General features: G+C 54.4%; 1 protein-coding gene across 1 annotated transcript; it reads right to left on the reverse strand.

The window, feature by feature from the left end:
• Nucleotides 1-1,418: 1,418 nt before the first annotated feature.
• On the reverse strand, nucleotides 1,419-14,230 carry BATF3 (basic leucine zipper ATF-like transcription factor 3). The gene is made up of 3 exons (XM_036442956.2): nucleotides 14,079-14,230; nucleotides 11,144-11,248; nucleotides 1,419-2,021 (listed from the first exon to the last, which is right to left on the reverse strand). The coding sequence occupies exons 1-3, from the start codon at nucleotides 14,157-14,159 to the stop codon at nucleotides 1,836-1,838; spliced, it is 372 nt and encodes a 123-aa protein (XP_036298849.1). The 5' UTR covers nucleotides 14,160-14,230; the 3' UTR covers nucleotides 1,419-1,835.
• Between the last annotated feature and the right edge of the window lie 401 nt (nucleotides 14,231-14,631).

Here is a 14,631-nt window from a genome sequence, read left to right on the forward strand (position 1 = left end):
GACTATGGGGTCACAGGTACAGCTCTGGACATGTGGATCGGACGCATTTGTGAGACGCACGAGGGGAAGCTGCACATGCAGGTCGCCTGCAGGAGAGAGCTGGGTTCTGCGTACGGAAGGGGAGGTATCAGTCGAGGAAGAGATGGGGACTGAGGCCCCAAGAAGAGGAGCCCCTTTATACTGAGAAGCAGTAGAGAGAGAGGAAGAAACACAGAAGCCAGTATCCTAGGCCCTTCGTCGGCAAACCGCGGCTCGCAAGCCACATGCAGCTCTTTGGCCCCTTGAGTGTCCAAACACCACTTCTTCAAAATAGACTCGCCCAGGCCAAAAACTGACTTCTGCGCATGGGCCACGAAGTTTCAATCACACTGTACGTGTGCGCCCGCACGTGGTATTTTGTGGAAGAGCCACACTCAAGGGGCCAAAGAGCCGCATGTGGCTCGTGAGCTGAGGTTTGCTGACCACTGTCCTAGGCTGCTGGGAAGTTAAGGAGCTTGCTGGGACCTCGGAGTGGGCAGTTTCAGTGAGGTGGCAGGGGCAATGGCTGCACCTTCTATGGCAGAGACCAAGTCATGAAATCCAGTTCCTCCACCCTGAGCATGAAACCAAATTTCATTTCCCACCCTCCCCTCGAGCTGGGTGAGGCTGTGGGATTGAGGTCTGGCCCACGGAGTGTGAGCAGAAAATGATTCACTGCACCTCCGAGAGGTGGCCTCTCCCCACCCGCCTCCATGGGCCCTTCCTCCTAAGTCTCCCAGGCAGAGTAGAGGATTGGGGGGGGGGGGGGGGGGAGAGAAGGCTGCAATGCCTTAGGGGTACAGAGTAACTAAATGGAAGGAGATTGGTCCCTGAGTTATTATGTGGGACTGGGGGCTCAGGCCAGGGGGGCCAGCAGGTACAGACACGCAGGGGTTAGCAGCGGAGTGGGTGAGCAGCCAGCTGGACAGCAGAGGCAGTAGGGATCAGAGCAGATCAGCAGTCAGGAAAGCTAAACGGGTCTAGCTGTGACCCAGCTGGGGTGGCAGGGAAGTCCCTTTGGCCTTTGCTCTGTAGCCCCCCAGCTTGGATGAGGCTGCAGGGGAGATGACCAGGAGGGGGAAGCAAGGCCCATGAGGAGACAACAGACACCCCCTCAGGAAGAGAAAATACATTATGTCTCTAAACTCCAAGAACGTGCCCAGCCAGTGTGGCTCAGTGGTTGAGCTTCCACCCGTGCACCAAGAGGTTGCTGGTTGGATTCCCTGGGAGGGCACATGCTTGGGTTGTGGGCTGGTTCCCCAGGAGGGGGTGTGCGTGCAAGAGGCAGCCCATCAATATTTCTCTCGCTGATGTTTCTCTCTCTGACCCTCCTTCTTCCCCTCTCTCTAAAATGCACAACAACAAAAAATTAAACATAAATAAATCCCAAGAACGTGGCAAAAAGAGAAACAATAACTACCTTTATTACCCAATCCTAGAGAAGACGATTCTGCACAACGGCAGAACCTCGTAGCTGCCACAGTGGAAGTGGAGTGAGTCGTGAGGGTGGTCTCCCAACCTGGGCGACGTGGATCCATCCTTTCCAGGCTCTGAGAGTCCGGTGCCCCGGTGGGCATGGCCCAGAGCGCCGAGGAGGAGGAGGAGGCCTGGCAAGGAGCCTCCCCCTCTAACGTGGATCTGGCTGCGGGGGAAGATGGCCAAGGCGCATGAGCCACAAAACAAGCCGAGGAGATAGAACAGACACGGCCTCTTGGGGAACAGGAACCGATGCAGGAGGCCCAGCCGCAGGGCCCCTGGATGCGGCCGGAGGAAACCCCGCTCGCCGGCATGAGAAGGACCAGGCTCCTGGCCGCGCTTCACCGGGGCAGGCAGCCGGCCACGGGGTCCGGCCGCAGCACGGGCACGAAGTTCACGGGGCACAGCAGCAGCGGGCACATCTTCTCGTGCTCCTTCAGCGCCTCGCTCAGGTGCCGCAGCTCCTCCCGCAGCTTCCCGATCTCCCGCTGCAGCAGAGTGTTTTCTTGCTCCAGGCACTCGTACTCCTGGGGGAGAGGGAAGGAGCGACTTCATTTCTTCCCCGTCCTCCTGGCAGATCCACCCCGCGCGGTGACGCGCGTCTCCTTTCCACGAAAACCTTCTCATTTACCTGCCCCCCTTCCGCCTCTCCCGAGGGTTTGGTCACTGGCTTACTCTGTCCTCTCCCGCCAAGAGGAAAAGGTCAGGGGGGCAGGCCTTTGTCCAAAAAACTCCATGAGGTGTAATTTACAGAAAACAAAACACGCCTACCTTGTGTGTATAATTCAGGGAGTTTTGACAAACTGTAAATAACTACGTGGATCGAGACAGAATGCTTCCACCGCTCCAGAAAGTTCCCTAGTGCCCTCGTGAGCCTCCACTTCCCCCAAGTGCTGACCCGTTTTCCAAAGGTCTCTGCTGGGTTCACTGCTATGGCCCCAGCACCTGGACCAGTGCCTCGAACACAACACGTGTCTGCTGAGGACTGAGTCAAGGAATGAGAACACCCCTTGCTCTGGCTTTGCTCCAATTACTCGTGTGTTAACTTTCCTCTACATCATTGTTGACAGGGGCTTAGAACCAAAGGGGATCACAGAGACCCCTTCGCGGCTAAGGTCTCCTTAATAAGGTCTCTCTCAAACGCACACGTTGTAGAGACTCCGTCCCTGTGTGATTCTAGCCCAGACGCCCAGCCAGCGCTGAGCATTCTCTCCTCCAAAGGAGGGTCCCCGCCGTTTCTGAGCTGCTCTAGGAGGAAGTGCCACGTTGCAACTGATCCAAAAACTCTCTCTCCTTCAAACCCACCTATGGGGCTTGGTTCCACCTTAGGGAACCACACAGAGTAAATGCAATACTTTTTCAACATCGCAGTTCTTGAAATGTCAGGAGGCAGCCCCATACCACTTCCCTTTAGGTATTCTCTGAGCTCAACGGTCGCAGGTCCTTTGGGCTCCTCGGGTTGTGGGACACCTCGCCCCTGTGTCCTCTTGGATGCCATCCAACACACATGCTCCCATGTGCCAGGGGCTCTGAGAGAGTATCCTTCCCAGCATGCAGTGCATGATCCCAGGGATGGCCTGGCCCCGCAGAGGGCAGATGGTGCGGGTGATCTGCACGGGGCTGGACCCAAGCCACAGCCACCCCGCTCCGGGGACTCCCCCCTGAGCATGCAGAGAAGTGCAAGCTCTGTTTGCATCGGCTGCTTCTTTGTCTGTACTTTAAGGACGATTGATCTTTTGGAGCTTAAAGACGGGCCTCACACCCACCTCTACTGCCTTTCACCCGGTTCCCGTGAGCATTTTCCCGCCTAGCAAGTCCTTCAGAATCTTGATTGGCCCCTAGATTAGTGAGACCACAAGCTTCATTTAAGCTGTCCACAAGCTTGGTAAGCAGGCCAAGCAGGTCTTCCTTTCCTTCCTCCAAGTCATGAATACGTTCTGCAGTACTTGGCCAGTGGCAGAGGCCCTCTTAAGGCTGACAACCTTAGTTAAGTCTTGCTGAAATGTTGTTTACAGTCATTTCTAGATTCACACTATTGAGCTTTGTTGTGCCAGGCGCACCATGTTTCCTGAGCAGAGGGCCCAACCTTGTTATCTATCACACCTTTTATTTTACTAGTCATTTTTAAGAAATATCACTATATATATATTATATAGGGCTCTTAAGGTGCATGCAAATTCTCAACTCTGCCCCTGGACTGCCTTCCTCTTTTTCTCTGTGGGTCCAGTTCAAGCCCACCACCTCCAGGAAGGCTTCCATGATCATAGCACCCAATGGAAACATCTCTTATTATGTGTGTCTTCTTCAGTCTTGTATCATATTCAGTCATACTTAAGTAAGGTCTCTCTCCAAAGATCAGAAATGTACACAGCACCCAGGGCCTCTGCTACCTCCTCCTGTACCCCACCTGACAGGCCCCAGTGCTCAGGGTCCCCTCAGCCCTCTGTCTCCCTCTCTCACCCACTTCCTTCCCTCCCTCCCCTGCAGACATCTTCCCCCCTCTAAGAACAAGGGGCCCAAAGGGGCTGATTGCTCTGATCCCGACTGCCACTGCTGTCCTCTGCCTCCTGCCTCTCCTGGGCAGGCTCTCAGGATGGTCTGGAATACTCCGCAAGGCAGCAGGCCTCACCCCTTCTCCCCACAGGTTGTCCTAGGACATTGGCCCTGTTCTGCCCTCAGCCCTCCTCCAGCTCCCCATGCTCTCTTCTGGCCTCTGGCTAGCTGCAGTCCCAGAGTCAGAATTCAGTCGACAAACACAGCAACCAAGCCCCCCATGAGCAAGGGGAAGGTCTCTGGATCGGAGGAGGGGGGTGGAAGCCTGCCTACAGCAGAGGGTGAGAGGCTCACACACACACACACACACACACACACACACACACCCAGAAATGCCCCCCACTTCAAGTAAACAGAGAATGGATATGAATGGTTTCAACGAGCTAACGTTTAAGCAGGGTTCCAAAGAACAGGAAGCGCTCCTCTTGTGGCAAACACTCCAAACTGACTTTCCATATTGACGGCATGTTGTGGCGAGACGCTGTGAGCTTCCGAGCTTTGTCTCTGGAAGCCCCACGGAGTCCTGCCGCTGAAGGTACCACTGCTCTCCCCCAAACCCCAGCGCGGAAGGGCCCAGAGCTGCCTGCACAGGCACCCGGCAGGCCCCTCGCCCGCCTTCTCCGAGGGGACTTTCTCCTCTGAGATTTAAGTTTTACTCACAAATATGCTGAGGGACTTTTATAGGGCTGCGTGAATAAGAAAGAGAGAAGTAAAAATCTTCTTCAGGTGAGACCAGTGCTACCAGAATAAAAGAAGGGAGGGAGCCGAGGGGAGAGGACACAGAGAGGGGACACGGGGGAAAGAGTAAGACCCCCTTCAGACTGAGAAGAAATCCCCTGGACTTTGCAGCCATGAAAAATCATCAACAACATGAGGCCCTTTGCCATTTCCAAAGAGATGCTCGGTTTAGCTCCACGACCGGTGTTGGAGGTGAGTGAGGAAGTCCTTTGCCTCAGGAGGCTTTGAGAATACTGGGCGGCCTGCCTGGGCATCTGCCAGGATGTGGTCAGAAGGCCGAGACCTACAAATGAGAGGTGGTGAGGTCACTGCAAGTCCCAGTTCTGCTCAGAAATGGAGCTGTCGAGGGCAGTGATTCTCAAGGGGGACAATATGTCAGTCCCCGGGGACACCTAGAGTATCTGGAGACTGGTTTGGGGGAGGGGTGCTACTGCATCTAGAGGGCGGAGGCCAGGGATGCTGCTTAAGGGTCTACAGTGCACAGGACAGCTCTCCCCCCTCCCCCACTCCCCCAACAAGGAATTACCTGATCCCAAGGTTGAGCAAGCCTGGTCTGGGCATCTAAGAGAGATTGACTGGGGGCTGTGGGGCTGTCTGGGATAGTCAGGGTTCAGGAGGCCTCTGAGGCAGAGGGAAGGAGCAGGACTGGTGAAAAAGACAATGAGGGGACCAGGGACCAGAAGTGATGACTAAGGCAGGAAAGGACAGGAGGGAGAGGAAATGGCCATCCGGAGAACACAGCCACACACAGACCCCATTTCCCATGCAAGAAACTGAAACTCGGAGAGGCCCTGTGACTTTTCCAAGGTCATGTAGACCTGAGCCTGACCCCCGATTTCAAGGTCAATGGCGATGCTTATGCAAGGACAGCAAGTCAACCTTCACGTGGCCGGGCCTGGACTGCCAATTTCCCCATGGTGGTGGTTACCAGCAGAAAAGGGCTGTCAGCGCTCAGGATTTTACAATTAATCTATTCCCAAACCCTGCACGGATCCCCTTCCCAGCAGAGGCATGTGTCACCAGCAAGGGCTGTAAACTTTAGTGTCATCACCGGTTTCTAAACCAAGTGGGGACTGACATGAAGCCTTCTCTTAGAAAACGCAATTATCTGGAACCACCGTGGCAACACATACCACAACCGTATTACTCAAGAAACGCGTCCGTTTGTGACATTTAGGGGCTCCGAAGGGTGGCATCACTGCCTTCCTTCTCTGACTCAGAAGTCTTTCTCAGTCTTACACCTTCCAGTGCCGAGCGCCAACCAGTCTGACCCACTTCTGAAACCAGGGCCTTTCTTTCAGCCTCTGCCTTGGGGGCGCTGGACTGTTCACTCCGTTCCTGTTTGTGACTGTGGACTCAGGCGTGTGCCTGCCGTCCAGAGATGAATAGGGGTCGAAATCCCCACGGGAGGTGTCAGCGCCGTGAAGGGATGCTTTGAAAAGCCACAGAGAGCACTGAGGTCCACAGACACACATGGGTAACTGCTGCTCATCACTGCAGCCCGACTTCCAGCAACTGCTACCCTGAGGGGGAAACTCTCCCCTGGCTTGGCCTGTCCTGGCTCTGCTCACCCCCCCTTCCATCCCCTCACCCCCGGGCCTGCCCTCCAAGAGGAGGCCCACCTGGAAGGACAGTCCTCTGGCTTTGGCAAAGGAGAACTGGCTTTGGCAAAGGAGAACTGGTGGCCGAGAGACTTAGGTGAGATGGAACTGGAAGAGGTGAGTGAGTGAGGTGGGCAGAGGAAAAAGGTGGGATTTTTTTTTTTTTTCACATTTAAAAATATATATATTTTATTGATTTTTTACAGAGAGGAAAAGAGAGGGATAGAGAGTTAGAAACATCGATGAAAGAGAATCATTGATCATCTGCCTCTTGCACACCCCCTACCGGGGATGTGACCGCAACCAAGGTACATGCCCTTGACCGGAATCGAACCTGGGACCTTCCAATCTGCAGGCCAAACCAGTTTCGGCAAAGGTGGGAGTTTTAAAAGTCTTGCTCTAAATATTCCCCTTCTGGGTATTCAAGAAAGGCAAATAAAGATCTTGAGTGACTCTGAGATGTTTAGCAGCGCTACCCAGAGTCTAGGAGAGAGGCATCTATGGGACAGGGACTTTTCTCAAATCTCCGGAGGGAGGAGTGCGCATGGCTGCTTCCTGCTCCTGGGTATCTCCCAGTGAGCTGGCCCCTCCACACAGTGTCCCCTCTCACTTTCCCATCCTACCCGTGGCCTGGGAGCCCCAGGGGGCCTGAGGGGCTTTCTGCCATGGCTGACAGCAGTATGCTAGGTGCTCCGCCCTCAACTCACCACATTTTTTTTTATCAGATGCCCTATCCCCAATATGAAGATTCTTTTCCCAATGTTTAAAATATAGTCTATCGCCGAGACTGGTTTGGCTCAATGGATAGAGCGTCGGCTTGGGGACTGAAAGGTCCCGGGTTCGATTCCGGTCAAGGGCATGTACCTTGGTTGCGGGCATATCCCCAGTAGGGGGTGTGCAAGAGGCAGCTGATCGATGACTCTCTCTCATCGATGTTTCTAACTCTCTATCTCTCTCCCTTCCTCTCTGTACAAAAATCAATAAAATATATTTAAAAAAAAATAAAATATAGTCTATCTGCACTAATAAAAGAGAAACATGCAAATTGTCCATCACTCCGCTACACCCACCAGCCAATCAGGAGGCAATATGCAAATTAAAAGGACAGCTGGAGTGGCCAGGCAGGGCAGGACACCTGCTATGAGAGGGAGGGCAGGGAGAGGGGGCAAAGGGATCTATAGGAGTGGCACTCCGGCCGCAGTGAAGACGAAGATGGCAGACTCCAATCGGAGTCTGCAGTGAAGACTAAGACAGCAGACTCAGGCCAGAGCTTGCAGCAAAGACAAAGAAAGCAGACTCCGGCCGGAGCGAAGGCCTGGGTCCCGGGTGCCGGAGGAAAACCGGAGCTGGAAGCCAAGGGAAGGAAGGCCTATTGCACAAATCTCTTCCGGCAACAGGCCTCTAGTTTTTACTACATTTACTTTTTTCTTTTTTCTTTTTCTTTTACTACGTTGGCCATATAGAAAGAACCTAGATCCCCAAACTACGACGTGCTCCCTGGAAGGAGGCAAGGAATGGAGCAGGAGGGGTTATTTAAGTGGGCCAGAGACGCTGCTCCTCCTCTTCTACTGAAGGACTGGATATTTCCATTTTCCTGAGCCCAGCCCCGGCTCCCTCACCCGCTCTGTGACCAGTGACGTGGCTGTGGTTAGTGACAGCTGAAGGCCTCCAGCTTTGGGGTCGGTAGACGGATGGGGCCACTGTCCTGGCCTCCTCCTAGCTGCTGTGGTTTTCAACCAAAGTGGTCTCACTGAGGGGCTCTGCCAGGTGCACAGTCCTCATGCATTCTTCTAGCTCCACACAGGAAGGCGAGAAGGGAGTGTCCTTCCACGGAGGGACCAGCTTTCAGATCGACTGACCAGCCCATTTCTGGAAATGGATACCTGGCAGGATCAGTCCTGTCTGTGAACAGCAGAACAGGCTAGGAGCCCCGCCGAAGGGCCCTCCGCCTGCGGTTCTAAGAGGGAGCCTGTGGGAGTGCGTGTGGCACCAGCCCTAAGTTTCCCAGGCCCCTGGTTCGTGTGGTCATTGACTCAAACAGTGACAGAAATTGAGAGACACCTTGTCTTAACTCTGTAGTAAATTAGTTCTGTTGCTTTCTGTGATAGAATAACAGCCCCCCCCCCCCCGCAAAAGATGTTCAAATCCACTCTTTGGAACTTGTGAATATGTTACTTGAAGTGGCAACAGGATCTTTGCAGATGTGATTAAGTCAAGAATCTTAAAATGGGGAGGTTAACCTGGATTCTGCAGGTGGACCCAATTAATCACAAGAGTCTTTTTTAAGGAATCAGAAAAGGATATGTGACCATGGGGGAAAATGTCAGAGCAATGCAGCATAAGAGAGACTCAACTGGCCAGCTGGCTTTGAAAATGGAAAGAGACCACAAGCCAAGGGACACAGAAGCTTCTAGAAGTTGGAAAAAGCGAGGAGATGAATTCTTATCCAGAGCCTCCAGAAAGAACACAGCCCTGTCGACACCTTGATGTTAGCCCCGTGAGATCCATTTCAGACACCTGACCTCCCAAACTGTCAGATAATAAGTCTGTGTTGTTTTAAGCCACCAAGTTTGTTCTAATTTGTTATATCAGCCACAGGAAACTAATACACATTCCCTAGAAATTCCTGTGCTTCCCAAGGACAGGAATAATGAGACCTTACTCCTCCCTTTGTGGTCCAATCACAATGCCCACAGCAGTGCTTAATAAATGTTTCTGAGGTGCATCTACTTGACCTTTCTCTACGAACGATCTTGTTCAAGTCATTCAGTCGCCTCTACACACATAATCGCTCAGGACCTAACACTGAGTGTCCTCTTGTGTTTCCTCTTTATTATATATATATGTGTGTGTGTGTGTGTGTGTGTGTGTGTGTGTGTGTGTATATATATTTTAATTTTTATTTATTTATTATTTTTTTTTAACAGAGAGGAAGAGAGAGGGATAGAGAGTTAGAAAGAACGATGACGGGGAAACATTGATCAGCTGCCTCCAGCGCACTCCCTACTGGGTATGTGCCCGAAACCAATGTACATGCCCTTGACAGGAATCGAACCTGGGACCCTTGAGTCCACAGGCTGACGCTCTACCACTGAGCCAAACCAGTTCGGGAAACCCCTCTTGTGTTTTTTATATGAATGTAGCTGCCTTGGACTAGAAGCTTCTTGAGGGGAAAGACCCGAGCTGCCCGACTGGCACGTGTCCTAGCACAGGGCCATGCACTGTGAGCCCCACGTCCCTTCCAGGGGTTCCTCGGTGACAGGGAGCTAGAAGCAGGACAGCTTTAGGAGCAAGAGCGGAGGGAGAAAAGAGGCAGAGGGCACTGCAGTTCTTCTGAGGAAAGGTTATGGAACTAATCAAAGCTGGGAAGGACCTTCCCTGACCCCAGTCTGAAGAGCCCAGAGCCCAGCCACGCTGGGAAGCTGTATCGGTGGGTCTCCTCTCCCTGGAGTATGCACATCCTAACTCGGTTCTCTCTTCATTGTTAAAGGGTTTTCAGAGATTGTCATTCCCCCTCCCAACATCCCGGTCTCCTCCTCTGCCGTCCACGCCCCCAGACTGGATTGCTGAGACAATCTATAGCAAGAAAAGCTTGGCAGCAGAGAGCTCAACTAAAATTGTAATTATTCACACCAGCTCTGGACAAAGACGAGAGCTCGGAATGGGCCCCCGCTCCTCGGATAGACTGTTGGATGCCTCTGAGGCCAGTTCCTGATAGAGAGCAGGTCCCATGTCCTGGCTCTGAGATGATGTGGGGTTATGCACGGTGGTTGAGGCGAAATGGAAGAGTTTAGGATAAACCCCAGGTTCCAGATGTGGGTGATGGGAATGATGGTTAGCTCCATTAAGTACAAATGGAAGACAGTGAGAACAGACCGTCTCGGGGTCAGTAGGCCTCTATTATACAGTCAGCATGCGAGGAGCCTGCAGCAGACCCATTGGGAAACTGGAGATGTGGGGTTATGGCTAGAACAGAGGTCTTTCCCAGAGTGACTGATGTTGGGAAAACAGATTAAAGATTCAATTTTCCAGGGTGAGAGTCTGATCAACAACATTTAAGAAAACAGGCAAAGACAGAAAAATCTAACAAAGAAATTGAGAGGAAAAAGTGGTTAAGAGGGTCAGGAGAAGTAGGTGATGTGGTTTTTGTTTTGTTTTGTGTTTTGTTTTTCTGTTTTTTATTAGAAGCTAAAGAATGGTGTCAAATAGTCCAGCAAAGTCAAGGATGATGAAGCTAGTGGTCTCAGCAGGAGCAGCTTCTACAGGAAGTGTGTGTGTGTGTGTGTGTGTGTGTGTGTGTGTGTGAGAGAGAGAGAGAGAGAGAGAGAGAGAGAGGGAGAGAGAGAAGGGGGGGACATGGGGACATGTTGGGTGGGGAAGAGGGCAGAAACAAAATCAGAGGACTGGGAATAAAAAGGGTCTGAGGCCATAGAGCCAGCATGTCTCTCATTTAGAAGCAGAAAAGTGAGGGAAGGAAAGGAAAGGGCGCTAGCTAAAAAGGGAATTGGGCTCAACAGGGACTCTGTGGTCTTTTTAGTCTTATAAAGAAAGAAACCTGGGTGTGAGATGCAGCCAGTGGATGAGGGGAAATGAAGAGGCCCCTGAGCAAAGAACCGGAACCCTGGGCTGGAAGCACGGAGCAGAATTAGAGGTGCACGTGGCCACACTGGTGATGACCTGGACGTGACCTCGGGGCCACGGCCACATGCAAGGGTCTCCATGGCCCTAGCGTGGCTCTGCTCTGACCACGGCCTCACCTCATGGAGTTTGTCAGCCTTCTGGGTCTGCTTCTTCCGACTTCTTTGAGCAGCAACGCGGTTTTTCTCTCTCCTTCGGACCTTCCTGTCGTCATCCTCAGGGCTCTGGGGAAAGACAGGTATGTGGTCAGGAGTGACGTGGAGGCCCCCCACCTCCCTCCTCACACAGCATGGCTCTCTGCCTTCGCTGTCTCACCTGCAGCCGCAGCAGTGCCTGTGGCTACATCAATAGGGCAGCAGTAGCCCCCGGTGAAGGAACACACCCCAGGTGCTCAGCTGTGAATCCCCCTGGCCCCCCTGAGAAACGTGTGGTGTGAGCGCCCGGTGAAGGAGGAGGAATTGGAAACCCGGAGAGGTTAAGGAACTTGGCTCCAGGTACCCCAGCTAGTGCGTGGGTGGATGGGAAGTGGAACTCAGGTCTGTTGAGCTCCACCAACGCTCATCAGCCTCTCCCCTGCAGGGCGTGTGCGGGAAGAGAAAGCTGTGGTGTGGCGCGCTCCTCTGAGAACGGGAAAGACAGAAAGCATCCCGAAACCGCCTGGAACCTGCCGCGTGCCAGGCCTTCCATCACCACACACCGACAGTGGCTCTGATACTCTGTGCGGATCACGATTGCTCTTACAACTCATGGCACCCACAAACCTCTACCGGCACACCAAACGACCTTCAACACCGCGGCCAGCAGGCTGGCGTGAACCACGCTCGACTGACATTCTGTTTCCCAGGTCGGAGCGAGTCAGAAAGCAAACAGATGATGTGTCTCGGAAGCCCTTAGCTGTATCTGAGGTGTAACCAAACCTAGTCAAATCCTCCGAGAGTTTCCATGAAACAGGCAGGCAGAACAATGTACCCACCACCGTACAAACACTCCATTCAGTTACAGAAAACACGGAGCATTTGCTTTCAGGACCCTGTGAGGGGACACCAAGTGGGGGGTGGGGGGTAATGCTACTTTTAAAGAGTTCAAAAGTCAAGAGGTTAGTGGGATAATACACAGGAAAGCTGCTCAATCATCCGTGTGAATTGAAAGCAAATACTGATCATATAAAGTAATGAATGTGTTCAGTGATCCTTTTATTTGGCCTTGTAATTCCAAATAGATGCACATACCATCTCCCCAAGTAATGAGGATAAAGAATTTTTAGCCGAAACCGGTTTGGCTCAGCAGTAGAGCATCGGTCTGCGGACTGAAAGGTCCCAGGTTCGATTCTGGCCAAGGGCATGTACATTGGTTGCGGGCACATCACCGGTAGGGGGTGTGCAAGAGGCAGCTGGTCGATGTTTGTAGCTCTCTATCTCTCTCCCTTTCTCTCTGTAAGAAAATCAATAAAATATATTTTTTTAAAAAAAGAATTTTTAGCATATGCAAGAATAAAGAAAAGAATAAAAATACATGTATATGTATATACACACACACACACATATATGATACACACACACATATATGATACACACACACACACACACACACACACATATATATATATAGCATCATAAGTAGAAGAGGCCTGGTGCTTAAGAAAACAGACACAAGGTGTTAAGATGTAGTTCTTTTGAGGCAAAGAAGTCTTGGTACACAAACCCAGAACACCACAGGGGGCGGAATGTGGTGTAGAGGACAGAACTTTCGCTTTAGAAATGCACAGCTTTGTGTGTGTGTGTGTGTGTGTGTGTGTGTGTGTGTGTTTCTCCTCCTACTGTCGATATGGTCTTGGGGACCCTCTTCTCTGAATTTTCGGTTTTCTCGTTTATTGTAAGTGTGATTCATTCGGTTCTTTCAATAGTGTTCACTGAGGGCCTGCCATGTGCCAGGCATGGTCCCAGGCCCTGGAGACACATGCCCAGAACCGCAGCTTGAGGCCCGGCACGAGATGAAACAAGATTTTTATCTTACAGCTCCCAGCACACAGTATGCCCACAGCAACCTGTGCTGAGGTGGCTGCTATTCTGTATCCAGTCAGCTCAGCGGGTCCCCTATTGTCACCCGACCATGCCTCTATGTTCTGCAGAATCCGAAAGCCACAGGGCCAGCTGAAGCTGGCTGCAGCCTGCCCTCCACACACCCACACTCTACACCGGATCACCAGCTTCCCTACGGTCACACCTGACCACCCAGAGGAAACCTTTATCAGGGCAGAGAGGGGGGAGCGGAGATATGGTTACCATATTAGTAACCATATCTCAACGAAGTCCTCCCAGAAATCACGAGAGGCTGGAATTATTACACGTCCTATTGCAGGTGGGGGGAACCGCAGACCGACGAGGTTAATAACATTGCCGATGGCTGTCCAGCCTGGGTGGCAAAGCCAGGCGCAAACTCAGACCTGTGCCTTGGGGGACTCTCTAGTATCATCCGGTGACACCATTTGCCCACCCCGAGGTGTGTGTGGGGGGGGGGGGCATAATGCAGGAAAGACTCAGTCCCAAGGCAGCCGATGGAAAGTCTCCCACCGCCGTCCCCGCGGGCAGCCGGGTCTCCGGTGCCGAGGACGCAGCGGTCCACGTTGCGGGGCGGCGCGGAGGGGCTTCCAGCGGCGCCGGGGGTGGAGCCCCCCGCCCTGTGCCCCGCGCCCCGCGTCCCCGGGCTGACCGGCCCGAGCTCCCCCTTCTGGCGGCGGCCCGCGGCCGGGGAAGGGGAGACAGAGGTCGGAGCGCCTGGGCGCGAGCTGCCCCTTCGGGCTGAGTGTCCCCCTCCGAGAGGGCCACGCGCGGCCCCCACGTGCGGGGGGACGCGGCCCGGGCGCCTCCCAGGCCGGCGCCGGCGCCCTCGGGTCACCGCGCTGCGCGCCGCGGATCCTGGCACGCGCCCCCTGGATAAGGCTCGCACCCCGGTCCCCCCACGGCCCCGGCCCGCGGCCAGCACTCCGGGACCCGCACCGCCTCCCCGCGCCCCCCCCCCCTCCCGAACCTCCCCAGCCCCGGCTCCCTCTCTAACCTGCGGCTGCGACTGGTTCCCCGGCGCCGCGACGACGCTCCTGGGCGGGGCGCTGCCGGCGGCCGGGAGCCCCTGCGACATGCCGGGCGCTCGTCCGCACCGCCGCCCGGCCGCGCGGCCCGCCGGCCCTGCCCCGGGCTCCTCCGCGGCCTCCCCGCCCCGCACCTGCCGGCCCCGCCCCGCCCCGCCCCGCCCCGGCCCTCCGCCGCCGCTGCGCCGCCCGGGCTTCCCCGCGCCCGCCCCGGCCCTTCCCGTCCGAGTCCGCCCGCCCCTCCGCCCGTCCCGCCGCGTCTCCTCCCCGGGGGCCGCGCCTCGGGGTCCCCGATCCCGCCGCCCCGCCCCCCTGCATGGAAGTCACGTGGCGGCCCCCCAAACCCCGAGGGCAGGCAAAGCCCCCCACCGGGCGGGGTGGGGCCGGGGAGGGGCGAGGCGCAGCCCGGTGTGGGGTCCCTCGGCCGCTCTCCGGGAATCGGGGTGAGAAACACAAGTGGGAGGTTTGGGGTTTGGTGGTTTTTTCCCCCTCGGGTCCCATCACGGCATCTTCCTGCGCATC

This window comes from Pipistrellus kuhlii, unplaced genomic scaffold, assembly GCF_014108245.1.
Source record: "Pipistrellus kuhlii isolate mPipKuh1 unplaced genomic scaffold, mPipKuh1.p scaffold_m20_p_18, whole genome shotgun sequence".
In the NCBI taxonomy this organism is placed as follows: domain Eukaryota; kingdom Metazoa; phylum Chordata; class Mammalia; order Chiroptera; family Vespertilionidae; genus Pipistrellus; species Pipistrellus kuhlii.

Bases quoted from the DNA above. Each gene is read 5' to 3' on its own strand.
- BATF3 (XM_036442956.2), bottom strand. From the start codon at position 14,159: ATGTCGCAGGGGCTCCCGGCCGCCGGCAGCGCCCCGCCCAGGAGCGTC. The intron at 11,249-14,078 runs GTTAGAGAGGGA...GTCTTTCCCCAG, and splicing joins GGAACCAGTCGCAGCCGCAG to AGCCCTGAGGATGACGACAG. The intron at 2,022-11,143 runs GTGAGGCCGTGG...CCTCTCCCCCAG, and splicing joins AGGCTGACAAACTCCATGAG to GAGTACGAGTGCCTGGAGCA.